Genomic DNA, 20,670 nt, shown 5'->3' on the forward strand with positions numbered 1-20,670 from the left:
AGAAAGTTGGACAATAGCAGATATCGCACCTGTTCGCTCCGATTTGAGCAAGATTTTCACATTTTTGAATGAATTCATTGAAATTCAGTATATTTTCGAATTTCAAGAATATCTGTAGGTTGAGATCGCATTTCCGCTTATTTTTGGAGTCAAAAACGCCAGGTTAAAAAAGTGACCCACTAAAAAATATGGAATTCTGTTTCCTAACTTGTCTATTTGTATGTGTAGTGGAGGAGCTACGGACCTCCGATTGTTAATGAAAGACTTGTTATGGGTAACAAGTGACTGTGCATGGGCCTTTAAGTCAGTGTTATGTCCACGTTCACGACGTGAGAAGGTAGTGAGTTCTATTCATGTACAATTCTCATCGGAAAGCCATTATTTCTCATGCCCTGTCTTGCATATTTCTTGTAAAGCTTGAAAGAATGACCTGCATTGCCTCAATTTTGTCGAGTACAAACATATATCACTTAGCGTACTTGACCACTTGGTGTTGACAGAACTTTGCTGTCAGCAATATATATTAACACACTTGCATGTGCCTGTTTTCTAACGTACATACACTGATATACACGTAGGTTTGGCTGAGATAACACGTAAATAATCCCTCCCCTCTATCACAAAACGACCTACCTATTCATTTCAGCCTCCATTTCTTTCATTTTCTGATCCACGGGTTGAGACGCCATTGTTGCTTCAATCGTATTGATATCCCACTTTCGGGATATTTCAGATCTTCTTTATGGTTCACTGATTCAATATTCTATTTTGTTCGACAAATAAGCAGTCAAAAAATATTCAGAGAGAATTTGGTTTTCTTCTGCCTTATTGTATCAGAAATACAAAACAAAATATCTTTCTTTACAACACGGTAGGTCATATGCGCAGGCGCAACCGGAAGTTAATTTGTGGCCGAATTCTGAGCAGTCCATTCGCAGTTCTGCATATCTTATACGTGGACTGTGGTCCATTTTACTCGTAATAGATGATGTTCAATATTTTTATTAATGTATTCAATGTATCCATCTAAGTGTTTTCCTTTGACATTGAAATTAATTAAGCCTTAATATGCAACAGAACGGCAGCATCGAAACGCAGGTCAGGTCAGATTACTTGTTGCTGATTACACATTACAGGTTTGGCAATATGAAAACTATTCTAAAAATAAAAGCATGCAAAACTATTGTAATATTGTGTCGAATCATACATGTATGATGGTTGTCACAGTAACATCTGTTCCACGTCCCGCCGTGTCTCTCTTTCGTCGTTGGTGGTGTATCTAATAATAACTTTATCCGAACTCCGCACAGTTCCATGCGCGTTACTCATCATCACTGCACAAAGCAGCTTTGCATAGAACTCATTTGCATATTCGAATATGTTCGAACTACAAGACCCTGTCGGTTAAGAAAGTTATGCGTAAGTCACTCGGTTACTTTAATCACTTTATTAAGAGGTTTCACGCCCTGACTCTAAATAAAATGTTCAGTTATTTATACAAAATATACATGACTTGCGTTAGAAAATTACAATCCTTTCCTATATGCCAAAGCACTAGTTTCTACTATAAATGACTAACTTTATAAACTTACTAGAACCTGTGTGTTCTAATGCTGTTAGACGCGCAAAATCGAACCCGTTCAAGCCAGACATATGGAAATAGTATTGATATATTCACCGGAATACAAGATTAACGGAAATGTTAGGAAACTTTTTTCAGTTAAATTAGTCTTCAATGTTTCTTTCCCAACTATATACGATAACAGAACGTTTTTTCTTCCAAGTGTTAGTGTATCACGTGCGCCATTTTAAAAGGGATCAAGATCAGACCCAGACAATTTCAGGGGAGTGGCTTTGTTCAGTTGCTTGGGTAAGCTATTCACTGCCACACTAAATAATAGATTAATAAAATATTTAGAGAAAAATAATTTATACTCTCCTTATCAATTCGGTTTCCGTAGAAATAGACGGATGACAGATTGTTTATTTATTCTAAAATCTAGAGTAGATAAGCATATTCACTCAGAATACTCAAAACATTCAAAAAGTAAAAAATTGTATGCATGCTTCGTAGACTATAAGAAGGCATTCGATAGCATGTGGCGTGATGGATTATATTGGAAATTGCAAAAATATGGTATCACCGGAAATATTTACAACCTCATAAAAAATATGTATAGTGGGGTATCCTACAAGGTAAAAACTAGTAAAGGGCTCACAAATGAATTTGATTCATTTATGGGGGTAAAACAAGGCTGTAATATAAGTCCAACTTTATTTAGTTTATTCATTAATGACTTTCCGGAAAAAATAAAATCTGCAAATGGCACCCCCCCCCCTGAACTAAACAGCCAAAAACTAAACTGCATTGTATTTGCTGATGACGTCCTAATATTATCACAGACCCAGGAAGGTATGCAGTACAGCATAGATGCACTGGCAAAATACAGCAATTCTTAGAAACTATCAGTAAGCCTAAATAAAACTAAATTAATGGTATTCAATAAAAGAAATCATACATTAAATCAATCTGATTAAAATAAGATCCTAGTTTGGGCTTTTTTTGTTTTTGTTTTTTTGTTTTGTTTTTTTGTTAAAATAATATCATTAATATTTTTTTCATATATTCTATTTTTTTTTTTTCAAAATTTATTTGCTGGTATTTTTATTAAGTTTTGGTAATCGCGAAAGCCCACAAGGATCTGACCAACTACCTATACAAATCGCGTTCAAGTCTCGTAGAATCAGCAACCAATCAGAACTCGTGTTACAAATCACTTTCTAGAGCAGGAGAAGCGACACAACAAACAAACACATGAACAATGGTGGACTTGTTTTTCTGCTGTATTTTTTCAGAAGACGTATACTAAGCTACATTGAACAGTGCAAATACGTAAGTTATCGCTATCGATTTCAGTAACCATTCACGTGCCTTGTTTTTTGGGCTGCCATTCACGGCAGAGCTCCAGAAGGAGTACCTACACTTTATGCAAATTTTTATAAAATTATGCTAATTTATTCATGACGTAGCAGTTTCTGTGCTCATGAATATTCATTAATTTGTGGGTCAATACATTTTTAAAGGGGCGATATATTATTTTTGGGGGAAGAGTTAGAAAGGGGGATTAGCAATCCTTAGGGGGTCAATACAAAAGAAGGGACCCATTTGGGGTGCAGCCATGCTCCTCGTGTCTGTTGTTCCACGTGACCTACAGCTGTCAACTGTGTTCGTTCTTCGACGACTTCGACTGGCTTCCATGTGGGGTAGTATTCTTGTGTTCTGTTTGACTTGAGTTTTTGAATCCGCTGTTTATGTTTTTAACGTCTTTCATGTCTTTTGTAGGAGGGTCCAATCCGTGATTCGAACTTGCGATCTTTGAGTTCCCAGCGCACTGTCTTGTCCTCTGTACCACGAGTGTCTTCACACAGGAGTTAGGATTTAAGTCCTATTCATAGGAGCACTGTCTTCACTAGCATTCAAAAATCTAACTAAACATACTGGATTCGAACCAGCGATCGCTCACATTGCTGACATAGTACAAATCAACTGAGCTATGTGGGTAGTAATGCAAATTAAATAATTTGTTGTCATATTTAGCTTTATTGCCAAATGGCGTTTGCGAGAAAAAGATGGGCAGGCAAGGGAATAGAACCCAGGTCCTCCGGATCACTATGCAGAGAACTGACCCACAAGACCACATTGGATTGACTGGATATGTTTGCATTTGATAAGACTGTATAGTGTGTATATATATAGAAATACAACATATTTCTATTATTGAGTTACAATTGTCCAAAAAATTGCCAATTTTGTGTTTTTACTTGTGTAAACTATATGCATGCCATAACCCGTTAGTGTACATCTTGCCAATTGGGTGTTTGCCATTTGCGTTGCCCATACCTGACCCGACCCTAACCCTAATGTCAAGACACATTCCTGTTAATAATTCCGTTGCCCATACCTGACCCGACCCGAACCCTAATGCCAAGACACGTTCTTGTTTATAATTGCTCAATAATGATACTCTGTTGTGCACTGTCTGCGGGTAAGTTGCATTGATGTCAACTGATTAAACAAGTCGCATTTAAGTAATTTCCACTATTAACAAGTGGTTAAATTGTGACAATAAATGTGTGGACAAATATTTTAGACTTATTTTGGTGTAGACAGCTCTCGTTTAATTATTTTACACCATTCCAAGTTGTTAAATTGAGAGAATAAATGTATGGACAAATATTTTAGACTTATTTTGGTGTAGACAGCTCTTGTTTAATTATTTTACACCATTACAAGTTGTTAAATTGAGAGAATAAGTGTGCGGACAAATATTTTAGACTTATTTTGGTGTAGACAGCTCTCGTTTGATTAATTCCCACAATTACAAGTTGTTAAATTGAGAGAATAAATGTGCGGACAAATATTTTAGACTTATTTTGGTGTAGACAGCTCTCGTTTAATTATTTTACACCATTATAAGTTGTTAAATTGAGAGAATAAATGTGCGGACAAATATTTTAGACTTATTTTGGTGTAGACAACTCTCGTTTAATTATTTTACACCATTACAAGTTGTTAAATTGAGAGAATAAATGTATGGACAAATATTTTAGACTTATTTTGGTGTAGACAGCTCTCGTTTAATTATTTTACACCATTACAAGTTGTTAAATTGAGAGAATAAATGTGCAGACAAATATTTTAGACTTATTTTGGTGTAGACAGCTCTCGTTTAATTATTTTACACCATTACAAGTTGTTAAATTGAGAGAATAAATGTGCGGACAAATATTTTAGACTTATTTTGGTGTAGACAACTCTCGTTTAATTATTTTACACCATTACAAGTTGTTAAATTGAGAGAATAAATGTGCAGACAAATATTTTAGACTTATTTTGGTGTAGACAGCTCTCGTTTAATTATTTTACACCATTACAAGTTGTTAAATTGAGAGAATAAATGTGCGGAAAAATATTTTAGACTTATTTTGGTGTAGACATGGAACTATAAACCGGGGTTTATAGTTCCATGGTGTAGACAACTCTCGTTTAATTATTTTACACCATTACAAGTTGTTAAATTGAGAGAATAAATGTATGGACAAGTATTTGAAACTTATTTTGGTGTAGACAACTCTCATTTGATTAATTCCAACAATTACAAGTTCTTAAACTGACAGAATGAATGTATGGACAAATATTGACCATTATATTTGTGAGTAAATACCTGTTGTTTAATTAATTTCCACCTCTACAAGGTTGAGAGAATAAATGTGTCGACAAATATTTGATACTTATTTAGGTGTAAGAACTCGTGTTTGACCAACTTCCACCATTGCAAGTTGTTAAAATAATGAAATAAATATACTGGTATCATTGGATATTTGATTTAATTGTGAAACTTTCTAACAAAATGTTAACTGCTGGCTTCGAACCCTCAATCAACAATTCCGCAGACACGGTATAAATTCAACAACACCACAGAAGATATTCGTCTGTTGCCTGAATTGTTTTCGTAATATAGGGAACGCCATCGACACTTTAACAAAACTTACCTTGACTTGGGTCTTGTTTATCTCTTGTCACAATCTGGAAACTGTTGAACAAATTGCGCGTCGTCCAGTTTAAGACGTTAGTTATTTTATTATTTATTCATTCAGTTTTGTATGGTGGAGTTTTGTGAGGTTTATTATTTTTTTGCGACGTTCTTTGTTTACTTGTTTACGGTTTGAGAGATTTCAGTTTATTTCAGTTTATTTGATTTACGTTTTTACGGTAGCTCTGAGCGGGACTCGAACCCACTGTCTTTTCAAGCTAATTTTGTTTTATTTTGATGGCACGCTTGTGTACCACGCCACGACGTTGGTCGTTAAGTGGTGTTCATTTTTCTAACTACTCCAGTGTTCCGATGAGTTGAACGGAAAAGCCAAAACGATTGCTGGTTTCTGATTGCTTCGGTTCTGGTGAGTGTGTATCTAGTGTGATTCGAACCCATGTCGTTTGTATTGGGCGTTTTTTTATTTCCCATGTTAGCTACGCCGTAATATGCAACCACTTCCCCGTTTTATTGTGATTTTGAGTGTTTAATGATGTCTTCCTCACGCATCACGCCATGACCCAGTTTCAACCACACGGCCATTTTGCAACACAGTTCGTGACCCTCGGCGTCACCCGACTGATGTTCTCTTCAACTGTTAAGCTAGTAGGATTTATTACCGTTATTATCATTATATTGTCACGTGATTTGTTTTACCTTATGTGTAATGTCTTAAGTATCTTTATTGTAATTTGTATATACCAATTCGTATATACCGAGGAAACGACCCCGATTGAAGGTCATGTATTTTATGACGTCACCAATTCGTGTGTAGGTACTGCTTCTAGATCTGTGCCCCATTCACTAATTAGTTTAGCTTAGAAAATGATTAACGTTATGCATTATTGATTTGATTGTAAGATTTCCGTGCCGTAACGAAACAATCATAGGCGATTTTAGTATGTGGTTGGTTGCACAGCATCGTCCGCCTGCACGGTGTTGTTTCGTTCGGATATTCCTCCCTCTACAACACCGTGCGGTAATTCTATTCATAACCGTGTATGTCACGCGGTTGCGCGATAGAAAGTTTACCGACCAATAGAAAGCTTTGTTACAATGACTGCCAGAAACGGCTGGAGCTTTGCATTCCTGATGTCTTCGGCTTCATTTCTGCCGATATATGTTGCAGTGACATCATGAACTTTGAGGTATAACACCTACTCTTCTATAGTACCCAACAGTGGTGACAACACTATTACCACGCTCGACAGTCGCAAGGCCGGTAAAGCATAATAACATAAGGATTTACTATTTCCAGTGCGACTAAAAACGAGCACATCAGACACGGCACTAAGTATAGTTTGAATAGCTTTAGTCTGAATATCAGTGAGTTGCATGATGTATGGATATCGTCGCTGTATTGCCTTGACATCCAAGCCAACACAGCTTCCACTGTGCGCAGCGAAATTTATTCTCGAGTCAGACATTTTCACCGCCTGGCAATCATCATGGTGAAAACAAAGTCCGATAAATTCTAAGAAAACAGTGTTTTGGGATGGTCGTTGACACCTCTGAACAGTGTAACAAGATTACCCCTACATATGCAACATATTTAAATTTGGTTGTTTAGGATTTCTTCAAAGTTAAGGTCGTGCTGTTTTCTCAAATTTAGTCGTTTTCACCGGCTTTTCGACCGGTACTCCACAGCAGCTCGCGCAGAGCCCATAGAAATACATGGCAGAGTGGAGCGCGTGGGGCATCTCGTGATGAATTTGATAGCTTGGCCAAGCGCGTTGAAGAAAGAAGCAATATGATTGGCTGTTGGTAAATTGATTCTAAACTGTGAGGGCATTGTCACATACACATATTCCTAATGAAATACTTCAAGGTGATAGCGGAGTGCTTCGCCGGAACATTCACCTTGAAAATTCAAGATGGTTGCACAGGCGCTCGGAACGTTTCCTGGATAATAAAAAAATGACCTAAAGTGGGATCGGCATAGTTAGTCAGTCGCCGGTTGGTTGCCGAAATCATTAGAACTTAAAAGACAAAAGGTCTCTGCCGAAATCTAGGAGGAAATAATGCTTATAAATGACACTAGTTATACTAGGTCGGCTTAAAACGTAGTAGCGGCAATTTTGGGCGTCTTTTATCATTTATAAACAATATTTTCTACTAGGCTTCGGCAACCAACCGCATACGTTAGATCGTCAACTTCACGTCCCAGTAACACGTTATACTACTAGTAATTGTGGAGATAATTGGTTTTGTATTTTTTCCACACAGATTAATCATGGCAACCCAAACAAACCTGTGTGCAGTTTGTGATTTAAAGTTCCACGATAATCCAGATATCTAATGTGATGTTTTACAAGATATACAATTACCATCATGGTCTCTATGTATACAGTTGGTGTTTTCATCGACCTAAAAAAGGCGTTTGACACTATAGATCACAAAATCCTAGTCCAAAAATTATGTAATTATGGCATTCGAGGTGTTTGGATAATAGATTACAGCAGGTCTGTATTGATGGTATTAACTCAGATCTAATGAGTATAATTCATGGCGTTGCGCAAGGTTCAACTTTATTTATACTATATGTAAATGATATCTGTAATGTATCATAATTGTTAAAGGTTATTCTATATGCAGATGATACTAACATATTTTTATGTAGAAAATATGAAGAATTTACACTTATGGTTTATGGCTAACAAATTATCTTTAAATATTACTAAAACTAACTACATGATTTTCTATTGTAAAAATGTAAACAGTGTCCATCCAATCAATGATGTTTATATTGAAAGAGTGTATCATACTAAATTCTTATGTGTAGAACTGAACTGTAAATTCCAGTGGAAAGAACATGTGAAAAATATTTAGTTAAAGTTGCTAAAAACTTGGGTATTTTTTAAAAATTAAAATACCTGTTAGACTCGTCTGTATTTAATCCTTATATTGCCATATCTTGTGTATTGTTGTGAAATCTGAGGACATACATATAAAACTACTCTAATTTGTTTATTTTTACTCCAAAAAAAGCTATAAGAATTGTTACAAAAGAGGGATACTTTAGCCATACAAAACCATTATTTTAAAACTAAATGTATTAAATCGAATTGAATTAAGAACCATGCTTGTAATGTATGTTTATCATAAAAAAGTCCCAGAAAACAACTTGAAGTACTTTACAAATACCCATGAAGTACACAGCCATAGTACAAAACATTTAGATTTCTGTATAAAATATAGAACTACTCAAGTCAATGTGTATGTCATGTTATGGAATCAAACTTTGGAATACTACCGGTAGTAATATCAAAAATTATATTAAATATTGCAATAGTCAAACAAAATTTAAACACCTCTATGTAAAGAGTCTGTTAGATAAATACAATATCTATTTAAACTTTAATGTTTAACTTATTTTGTCAATTATTTACCCCTTATATTATTTACCAGAACCTTGCCATGCCAAAATCATCACATCTCCCCTATAATCACAATGTATACAGGTGGCAATGCTTCTTGTTGCCCCTTTTCTATAGCTATCTGCTTGTAATTTTAATTTATTTTTGTATGTCACATTTAGTGCTATAGAAATAAAAGGCATTGTTATTTTGGTTATCATCCATATGTGTGATTTGTATGGGTTTTAATGACAAGCTTGTAAAAGCTCAGAATACAAATTGGAGGTGTTCATGATGTAAAAATAATTTGCACGAGTAAATTATCCCCAACAGTAATGCCATGTAGACACATCAATGTATAATATCCCTATCAAATTTGGTGCAAATCCTTTGATTTGTTCACAAAATAATTTTCTGGAACACACCTTAAACTCACACTTGAGCCAAAAATGAATCATATAATTTGTAATAAACAATTATTTATTTACATAATGATGTGTTTTTTTTTACTCTGATTTTAAATGCATACATGATCAACAAAGTGATATGTACATATACATTGATTTATTCAGTTTGGTCTGCTTCCAAACTTTCATTAGAACATGAAGACTGTAATGAATCTGCCAGTACAGCATCCGATTCTAAACTGCACGTGACTCATCACTCTCTGTATTGGCACAGTAATGGACCATATATTTTTCTACACAGTTAGCATGAGTCGTAATTACTACAAGAACAGTTCCGTTCACATATATCACAGCAGTTGTGATGTGATTCCTTGTTTTTTAAAACACTTAAGTCTTTACTGGATGTAAAATCTTCAAATAATTTAACTCTCCTACAAAGAGTATCATTTTTGACATAACTTTTCAGTTCTGGACAAATGTCGCGTAACATTCCACCGTGATAAAATAACGCGGCATGAGATGGTTTACTATCTCTTCCAACTCTGCCAGATTCTTGTATATAGCTCTCGAGATCAAATGATGACCCATAGTGAAGTACATGGTATATTGATTTCATGTCAATGCCCAAGAGCTGTTGTACAAAAAATAATCTCAAAATTAGAAGTAGATAATTTAGTAAACTCTTTTAAGTGCGATTCCTGGACTGTATTATCCGTCTCGCTGTAATTGAGGGTATTCCTCCTTAAAAAAAATAATAAGTGTTTCTGTTGCATCAATAGATGAACAGTATACTATTGTCCTTTGGGATTCATGTAGATCTTCTCGTAGCTTGTCGACCATTCAATAAAATGATGATGGGATATCTCGTTGAATCTTCAAAACAGATAGTCTGATATTATCTCTGTTTGGGCAAACATTTACAACTTTGCAGTCTGCATAATTAAATTTTCCTTAATCTGATTTTGCAGACATTTTGATGCTGTTGCTGTTAATGCCAAAACTCCGACACCAGGAAAAAACTATCTCAGTTCCCTAGTTCGGAATGCCCCTTCTTGTGCCTTTCGTCTGCTTTTGTTACTTGCATCAGATTTTTCACCCCTGTTAAATTGATCAAAAAAATTATGCTAAATTTAGATGTTAAAGAGATTCATGTTGAATTCAAGATTAGGTCATGTTTGTCATAGTTTTATCATTATCGGTACTGGGCCATCAGGATACTCAAAATAAAATAAATAAAATCGAGATTACAAGAATCCAAAATGTGGTACATGTATATGGTGATAATGTTTTTGTTTCTTTTCACTTGTTTCTCTAAAAAATCTCTGACATAGGATGAAAAAATTGTATATTAATATAGTGATACAAATCCTAATATTGTTGAAAAATTTCATAAAATTTACATAAGAATTTAGTCAGTTTCCAGATTATATATACAATGGAAGTTCTTTCCCATGATGCAGTGAGTGGTTTAGAATTACAGATCGACTCAAAATGCCTCTAGTGTCAATTATGGAAATAACATGCATACAAATTTTACAAGCAAGCATACAAGCAATATACTTACCACTTTTGAATAGTATGAACTTCATCAACTACCAATAATACAATCTTATCACCATGATGTTGATGTAGCATGTCTATGAAGGTGTGCTTTGTTCCTTTGGGGTACCATATATATATATAGGTTGGCAACTTTCTATCAATCTGGATATCTCATTTTTGCACTAAATCCCAACAAAGTCAAACTGTCTATCTGGAAGAATTACCAATTAATCAATCACTTAGAAACTAATCACCAAGATATTAAAATAATAACAGGAAGTATAGATTTCGAAATGAGATGAACCAGTCAAATTAAACAATTTCCAGTGACAGTAGAGGATAGAGGGACTGTGACTTGGTCTTTCATTAATGAGACAGGAGGCGACAATATTAAAACACAATCTCCTTGTATCCTTGTTAATGTGACTAACATGAGTGGTAAGCGACTGACTAATTATGTCGATTCTACTTTAGGTCATTTTTTATTATCCAAGAAACGTTCCGAGCGCCTGTGAATAACACTGGTGTTTTTATTTATATCCACACAAGTACGCATTTTCGCGTATATAAATATTGTTACTTGACTAAACGTCCACCAATACCCGACATAGTTCAATCATAATAGGAAACATGTCATATTCAACAAATACTCACCTCATGGTCAATTATTTGTTCCGAGTTTCTCGCTCGATTGGCCGGTAAGCGCCGCCATTTTTTTCATTTTTTGTGTGACAACTTCATGCGCACGCGCAAAGTGCATCACCATGTTTTCGTAAGGCGCTCTGTGATTGGTTGACTAATCCCGTCAGCGGAGAGGTACTTGAACGCGATTTGTATAGGTAAGCAAATAACACCGAATAAACGGCAAGGTAAAGACTATGTCTAATTATAGTAAATACGTACTGCGTGCGTGACTCGAACCGGCGCTCGCGTACGGCACCTAATCGCCTAGCTTCACGCCACTACACGTCTTCCCCTCGGCCACCGGGCATCCCCAAAAAAGGATGCTTAATAACCGAGCTTATTACGTGCAGAGAACGTGAAACCCGTCCACGCGATACGCGCCACACAGCATGGCCAGAATGCGGCAAAGGCCTTCAGATCTGGCTGTAGTAGGATGGTGAAAGTAATGGTACAGCATTTTAACAGTGAATAAGTACTGAGAAATAATTTTTAAACTCATAATTGCTGTCGACATAGGAAGTAAAGTAAGCAAATAACACCGAATAAACGGCAAGGTAAAGACTATGTCTAATTATAGTAAATACGTACTGCGTGCGTGACTCGAACCGGCGCTCGCGTACGGCACCTAATCGCCTAGCTTCACGCCACTACACGTCTTCCCCTCGGCCACCGGGCATCCCCAAAAAAGGATGCTTAATAACCGAGCTTATTACGTGCAGAGAACGTGAAACCCGTCCACGCGATACGCGCCACACAGCATGGCCAGAATGCGGCAAAGGCCTTCAGATCTGGCTGTAGTAGGATGGTGAAAGTAATGGTACAGCATTTTAACAGTGAATAAGTACTGAGAAATAATTTTTAAACTAATAATTGCTGTCGACATAGGAAGTAAAGTAAGCAAATAACACCGAATAAACGGCAAGGTAAAGACTATGTCTAATTATAGTAAATACGTACTGCGTGCGTGACTCGAACCGGCGCTCGCGTACGGCACCTAATCGCCTAGCTTCACGCCACTACACGTCTTCCCCTCGGCCACCGGGCATCCCCAAAAAAGGATGCTTAATAACCGAGCTTATTACGTGCAGAGAACGTGAAACCCGTCCACGCGATACGCGCCACACAGCATGGCCAGAATGCGGCAAAGGCCTTCAGATCTGGCTGTAGTAGGATGGTGAAAGTAATGGTACAGCATTTTAACAGTGAATAAGTACTGAGAAATAATTTTTAAACTAATAATTGCTGTCGACATAGGAAGTAAAGTAAGCAAATAACACCGAATAAACGGCAAGGTAAAGACTATGTCTAATTATAGTAAATACGTACTGCGTGCGTGACTCGAACCGGCGCTCGCGTACGGCACCTAATCGCCTAGCTTCACGCCACTACACGTCTTCCCCTCGGCCACCGGGCATCCCCAAAAAAGGATGCTTAATAACCGAGCTTATTACGTGCAGAGAACGTGAAACCCGTCCACGCGATACGCGCCACACAGCATGGCCAGAATGCGGCAAAGGCCTTCAGATCTGGCTGTAGTAGGATGGTGAAAGTAATGGTACAGATCTGAAGGCCTTTGCCGCATTCTGGCCATGCTGTGTGGCGCGTATCGCGTGGACGGGTTTCACGTTCTCTGCACGTAATAAGCTCGGTTATTAAGCATCCTTTTTTGGGGATGCCCGGTGGCCGAGGGGAAGACGTGTAGTGGCGTGAAGCTAGGCGATTAGGTGCCGTACGCGAGCGCCGGTTCGAGTCACGCACGCAGTACGTATTTACTATAATTAGACATAGTCTTTACCTTGCCGTTTATTCGGTGTTATTTGCTTACTTTACTTCCTAGTTTAAAAATTTGTATAGGTAGTTGGTCAGATCCTTGTGGGCTTTCGCGATTACCAAAACTTCAAAAAAATACCAGCAAATAAATTTTGAAAAAAATAAATAATAGAATATATGAAAAAAATATGAATGATATTATTTAAAAAAAAAAAAAAAGTCCAAACCAGGATCTTATTTTAATCAGATTGACATTAAATAAGAAGTCAGTGTTTTATGAGGGAAAAGAAATCGCCACAGTTGATAGTTTTAATTACCTGGGTATAGTTTTCACGCCGAATGGAAAATTCAAAACTGCGTCCAATACTTTAAAAGAGAAAGCTATGTTTCCACTAAAGCAGTCTTTATTAACATTATCACATTATAAAATTAGCACAGCAATGAATTTATTTGATAAATTAATTGTACCAATCATTAATTATGGGTGTGAAGTATGGGGAGAAGAATCAGCAAAACATAGTAACATTATAGAAAGTGTACAGTTTGCATTCTGTAGATTTCTCTTAGGTGTCAGCAAAAAATTCAACAAAAAATGCTATTCTTGGAGAGCTGGGTAGATATCCATTGAACGTCAAAATTGAAACACAAATGTTAAAATATTGGTTGAAACTAAAATCCCCAGTAATTCCAAACATTGTAGCAACTGCCTTTATGGAAATAAACACTTGGAAAACAGGATGGGTAGAAAGAATAGAAGAGATAACTAAAAACAACAATCTTTCAGAATTATCAAAACAACATGAAAAGAAGATAGGGGAGGTACTCAGAGAAAATTATGTAAAAACATGGAGAAGGGAATTATTTAATGACAGCAGAATAAATGGAGCAACAAACAAACTAACTTCATACAGAAAATTTAAAACTACTTTCAATATGGAGAATTATTTAAATGATATAAAAAATTTAAAATTAAGGCGATTATTTTGCAAATTTAGAATTTCTGATCATAAACTACTCATTGAGACTGGCAGACAAAAGAAAATTCCTAGAAACGAAAGAATATGTAAACTCTGCACAGATGATAAAATTGAAGACGAGTACCATTTCTTAATAGTATGCAGTAAATATGACATACCCCGTAATAAATTATTTAAATATATACAGGGCAAAAAATCTGACTTCTTGAAAATGAATGAAGACGAAAAATTTCGATTAATTATGACAAGCTTTGCAGGAATAGAAACTGCACAATTCATACATACAAATATGAACTTAAGGTAGCGAGAAGGGAAATTTTCACTTTTTTCTTGATTTTTCAAAAATTGGTAAAACGGTTACTTTAGACCTTGATACATCACCCCAGGTTTACAATGGATCGCAATTGCGAAATAACGTTGCTCAAATTAGTATTTTAAAACACTAGCAGAAAAGACTACAACTGCCGTTTCGTGGATATTTACATAGCGTTTATCTTTGAAAGGGTTTAAATGATAACATCTTATCTGTATACTCTGTTGTTGACGATTCTGATATAACGGGTGATAAGCTTCCAGTTGCAAACAATGCGTGTTTATCTAACGTCCATTGTCAGCATTATTGTCAGTCGAGACTTCGTCGGAGAAACATGGTCATACAGTACTCATTTCGCCCAACCTTCCGCTTTTACATCGACCGCTTATCGCTTAATTTCCGACCACGCGGTCTTGTCCGACCGGAAACCGACCGCATTTTAATCGCGTTTTTTTTCGCTCGCTCGCTCATTGAAAACATTGACCGCTCGCCCAAACACTGGCACATGGGTGGTCGAAATGGTGGTTTTGATAGCAAAGTGTGAACATACAACTAGTATTAACTATTATTACATTCTGAACGACACTTCAAATCTAATAGTTGTATTACACTTGTATCGTGAAAGCAACTGAACTGGGACCTCTTGTTACGTGTTTTGGGTGCTTGTTCTAGATGTAATATTTTTTTTTTTTAATTTAATGAGACAGTTACGTGAAAAAAGCTCTTTGACAGAGCAGAGAAACGAGGAAATGTTAGTGATTAATTCCAAAAATAACGATACCGAATCCACATCGGTCCACGTCTGGTAAAATTTGACATTCAATTTTTAAAATTAAGGTAGCAAAAGGGAAATTTTCATTTTTTTTCTTGATTTTTCAAAAATTGATAAAACGGTTACTATAGACCTTGATACATCACCCCAGGTTTACAAAAGATCGAAATTGCGAAATAACGTTGCTCAAATTAGTGTTTTAAAACACCAGCAGAAAAGACTACAACTGCCGTTTCGTGGATATTTGCATAATGTTTATCTTTGAAAGGGTTTAAATGATAACATCTTAACTGTATACTCTGTTGTTGACGATTCTGATATAACGGGTGATAAGCTTCCAGTTGCAAACAAAGCGTGTTTATCTAACGTCCATTGTCAGCATTATTGTCAGTCGAGACTTCGTCGGAGAAACATGGTCATACAGTACACATTTCGCCCAACCTTCCGCTTTTACATCGACCGCTTATCGCTTAATTTTCGACCACGCGGTCTTGTTCGACCGGAAACCGACCGCATTTTAATCGCGTTTTTTTTTCGCTCGCTCGCTCATTGAAAACATTGACCGCTCGCCCAAACACTGAAAACTGGCACATGGGTGGTCGAAAATGGTGGTTTTGATAGTAAAGTGTGAACATACAACTAGTATTAACTATTATTAAATTCTGTACGACACTTCAAATCTAGTAGTTGTATGACACTTGTATCGTGAAAGCAACTGAACTGGGACCTCTTGTTACGTGTTTTGGGTGCTTGTTCTAGATGTAATTTTTTTTTTTTTTTATTTTAATGAGACAGTTACGTGAAAAAAAAGCCTGTTTGTATAGTAGTGAACTTATTTTATTAATTATGCCACTGATAGTTTTACCTATACACAACTAGAAACAGCTATTCCTCTATAATTGAAGGTACGAGTAATAATACTAATATTCCAAATACCCGAGTCTAAGATTATATTAAATAATTTTTTTAGAGGATGAATTAGGAAATCTGAATTGTATTTACCACCAATTTAAAATATTAAAGCCAATTCAAGCCAACTATCCATTTGACTCCTAGATTTTACGTATTAGATTTAAGTTATAGTCATTAGCCATGAACCAGAATTGCAGAATACCGGTAAAATCTAATGAATGCAATTTGACAACTAATTAATATCAACATTTATTCAGGTCTAATTTAGCTTTAAATCAAGGAATTGCAAATGGTACCTTCCCAATCCTTGCAAGACTCTAGTGCGACCCCCTGCAAATGGTACCTTCTCAATTCTAGAAACTCTCCAGTGAGACCCCCTGCAAATGGTACCTTCCCAATCTTTGCAACTCTCCGGTGAGACCCTCTGCATCTCCAAATGGTACATTCCAAATCCTAGCAACTCTCCAGTGAGACCCCCTGCAAATGGTACCTTCCCAATTCTGGCAAGTCCCCAGTGAGACCCCCTGCAAATGGTACCTTCCCAATCCTTGCAAATCTCCAGTGAGACCCTCTGCAAATGGTACCTTCCAAATCCTTAAAACTCTCCAGTGAGCCCCCTGCAAATGGTACCTTCCCAATCCTAGAAAATCTTCAGTGAGACACCTGCAAATGGTACCTTCCCAATCCTAGAAAATCTCCAGTGAGACCCCTGCAAATGGTACCATACCAATCCTACCAACTCTCCAGTGAAACCCCCTGCAAATAGTACCTTCCGAATCCTTAAAACTCTCCAGTGAGCCCCCTGCAAATGGTACCTTCCTAATCCTAGAAAATCTTCAGTGAGACCCCTGCAAATGGTACCTTCCCAATGCTAGCAACTCTCCAGTGTGAGCCATGCAAATGGTACCATCACAATCCTAGCAAATCCCCAGTGAGACCCCCTGCAAATGGTACCTTCCCAATCCTAGCAACACTCCAGTGAGACCCCCGGCAAATGGTACCTATCCAATCTTAGCAACTCTCCAGTGAGACCTCCTGCAAATGGTACCTTCCCAATCCTAGCAACTCTCCAGTGAGACCCCCTGCAAATGGTACCTTCCCAATCCTAGTACCTCTCCAGTGAAACCCGCTGCAAATGTTACCTTCCAAATCCAAGCAACTCTACAGTGCGACCCCTGCAAATGGTACCTTCCAATTCTAGCAACTCTCCAGTGAGACCCCTTCAAATGATACCTTCCCAATCCTTGCAACTCGCCAGTGAGATGCTCTGCATCTGCAAATGGTACCTTCCAAATCCTTGCAACTCTCCAATGAGACCCCATGCAAATAGTACCTTCCCAATCCTAGCAAATCTCCAGTGAAACCCCCTGCAAATGGCACCTTCCAAATCCTAGCAGCTCTCCAGTGTGAGCCCTGCAAATGGTATCTTCCCTATCCTAGCAACTCTCCAGTGAGACCCCCTGCAAATTATACCTTCCCAATCCTTGCAACTCTCCAGTGAGACCCCTGCAAATGGTACCTTCCCAATCCTAACAACTATCCAGTGAGAGCCCTGCAAATGGTACCTTCCCAATCCTAGCAACTCTCCAGTGCGACCCCCTGCAAATGGTACCTTCCCAATTCTAGCAACTCTCCAGTGAGACCCCCTGCAAATGGTACCTTCCCAATCCTTGCAACTCTCCAATGAGTCCATCTGCAAATGGTACCTTCCCAATCCTTGCAACTCCCCAGTGAGACCCTCTGCATCTGCAAATGCTACCTTCTAAATCCTAGCAACTCTCTAGTGAGACCCCGTGCAAATGGTACCTTCCCAATCCTAGCAATTCTCCAGTGAGATCCCCTGCAAATGGTACCTTCCCAATCCTTGCAACTCTCCACTGCGACCCCCTGCAAATGGTACCTTCCCAATTCTAGCAACTCTCCAGTGAGACCGCCTGCAAATGGTACCTTTCCATTCCTTGTAACTCTCCAGTGAGACCCTCTGCATCTGCAAATGGTACCTTCCAAATCCTAGCAACTCTCCAGTGAGACCCCCTGCAAATGGTACCTTCCCAATCCTTGCAACTCTCCAGTGAGAACCTCTGCAAATGGTACCTTCCCAATCCTAGCAACTCTCCAGTGAGACCCCCTGCAAATGGTACCTTCCCAATCCTTGCAACTCTCCAGTGCGACCCCCTGCAAATGGTACCTTCCCAATCCTTGCAACTCTCCAGTGAGACCCTCTGCATCTGCAAATGGCACCTTCCAAATCCTAGCAACTCTCCAGTGAGACCCCCTGCAAATGATACCTTCCCAATCCTAGCAACTCTCCAGTGAGACCCCCTGCAAATGGTACCTTCCCAATCCAAGTACCTCTCCAGTGAAACCTGCTGCAAATGTTACCTTCCAACCCCTTGCAACTCTACAGTGCGACCCCCTGCAAATGGTACCTTCCCAATTCTAGCAACTCTCCAGTGAGACCCCGGCAAATGGTACCTTCCCAATCCTTGCAACTCCCCAGTGAGACCCTCTGCATCTGCAAATGGTACCTTCCAAATCCTTGCAACTCTCCAGTGTGAGCCCTGCAAATGGTATCTTCCCTATCCTAGCAACTCTCCAGTGAGACCCCCTGCAAATTATACCTTCCCAATCCTTGCAACTCTCCAGTGAGACCCCCTGCAAATGGTACCTTCCCAATCCTAACAACTATCCAGTGAGAGCCCTGCAAATTGTACCTTCCCAATCCTAGCAACTCTCCAGTGAGAGCCCTGCAAATGTTACCTTCCAAATCCTAGCAACTCTCCAGTGAGACCCCTTGCAAATGGTACCTTCCCAATCCTAGCAACTCTCCAGTGAGACCTCTTGCAAATGCTACCTTCCCATTCCCAGAAACTCTCCAGTGAGACTCCCTGCAAATGGTACCTTCCCAATTCTGGCAAGTCCCCAGTGAGACCCCCTGCAAATGGTACCTTCCCAATCCTTGCAAATCTCCAGTGAGACCCTCTGCAAATGGTACCTTCCAAATCCTTAAAACTCTCCAGTGAGCCCCCTGCAAATGGTACCTTCCCAATCCTAGAAAATCTTCAGTGAGACACCTGCAAATGGTACCTTCCCAATCCTAGAAAATCTCCAGTGAGACCCCTGCAAATGGTACCATACCAATCCTACCAACTCTCCAGTGAAACCCCCTGCAAATAGTACCTTCCGAATCCTTAAAACTCTCCAGTGAGCCCCCTGCAAATGGTACCTTCCTAATCCTAGAAAATCTCCAGTGAGACCCCTGCAAATGGTACCTTCCCAATGCTAGCAACTCTCCAGTGTCACCCATGCAAATGGTACCATCACAATCCTAGCAAATCCCCAGTGAGACCCCCTGCAAATGGTACCTTCCCAATCCTAGCAACACTCCAGTGAGACCCTCGGCAAATGGTACCTATCCAATCTTAGCAACTCTCCAGTGAGACCTCCTGCAAATGGTACCTTCCCAATCCTAGCAACTCTCCAGTGAGACCCCCTGCAAATGGTACCTTCCCAATCCTAGTACCTCTCCAGTGAAACCCGCTGCAAATGTTACCTTCCAAATCCAAGCAACTCTACAGTGCGACCCCTGCAAATGGTACCTTCCCAATTCTAGCAACTCTCCAGTGAGACCCCTTCAAATGATACCTTTCCAATCCTTGCAACTCCCCAGTGAGATGCTCTGCATCTGCAAATGGTACCTTCCAAATCCTTGCAACTCTCCAATGAGACCCCATGCAAATAGTACCTTCCCAATCCTAGCAAATCTCCAGTGAAACCCCCTGCAAATGGCACCTTCCAAATCCTAGCAGCTCTCCAGTGTGAGCCCTGCAAATGGTATCTTCCCTATCCTAGCAACTCTCCAGTGAGACCCCCTGCAAATTATACATTCCCAATCCTTGCAACTCTCCAGTGAGACCCCTGCAAATGGTACCTTCCCAATCCTAACAACTATCCAGTGAGAGCCCTGCAAATGGTACCTTCCCAATCCTAGCAACTCTCCAGTGCGACCCCCTGCAAATGGTACCTTCCCAATTCTAGCAACTCTCCAGTGAGATCCCCTACAAATGGTACCTTCCCAATCCTAGCAACTCTCCAGTGAGACCCCTGCAAATGGTACCTTCCCAATCCTTGCAACTCTCCAATGAGTCCATCTGCAAATGGTACCTTCCCAATCCTTGCAACTCCCCAGTGAGACCCTCTGCATCTGCAAATGCTACCTTCTAAATCCTAGCAACTCTCTAGTGAGACCCCGTGCAAATGGTACCTTCCCAATCCTAGCAATTCTCCAGTGAGATCCCCTGCAAATGGTACCTTCCCAATCCTTGCAACTCTCCACTGCGACC

At 38.8% G+C, this 20,670-nt stretch overlaps 1 protein-coding gene and 2 long non-coding RNA genes across 4 annotated transcripts in view; 1 reads left to right on the forward strand and 2 right to left on the reverse strand.

Moving 5' to 3' along the window:
* LOC100374935 (RNA-binding protein 42-like) overlaps positions 1–907 on the reverse strand; it is a 58,798-nt gene extending 57,891 nt beyond the window's left edge. For both annotated transcript variants that reach the window (XM_085499027.1, XM_085499026.1), the window contains exon 1: positions 634–907. In XM_085499027.1, the coding sequence (XP_085355153.1) occupies positions 634–689 (56 nt within the window). In that variant the 5' untranslated portion in view covers positions 690–907. The remainder of the gene's footprint in view (positions 1–633) is intronic.
* A 1,827-nt stretch (positions 908–2,734) lies between these two features.
* On the forward strand, positions 2,735–9,170 carry LOC146742795 (uncharacterized). The gene is made up of 2 exons (XR_014929393.1): positions 2,735–2,893; positions 7,821–9,170. It is a non-coding gene; the product is annotated as an uncharacterized LOC146742795 (long non-coding RNA).
* Positions 9,171–9,412: 242 nt separating this feature from the next.
* On the reverse strand, positions 9,413–11,734 carry LOC146742796 (uncharacterized). Its single transcript, XR_014929392.1, has 3 exons — positions 11,554–11,734; positions 10,922–11,110; positions 9,413–10,455 (listed from the first exon to the last, which is right to left on the reverse strand). It is a non-coding gene; the product is annotated as an uncharacterized LOC146742796 (long non-coding RNA).
* Positions 11,735–20,670: the final 8,936 nt, after the last annotated feature.

The sequence above is a fragment of the Saccoglossus kowalevskii genome, chromosome 5 (assembly GCF_978046115.1).
Source record: "Saccoglossus kowalevskii chromosome 5, keSacKowa6.1, whole genome shotgun sequence".
NCBI lineage: Eukaryota > Metazoa > Hemichordata > Enteropneusta > Harrimaniidae > Saccoglossus > Saccoglossus kowalevskii.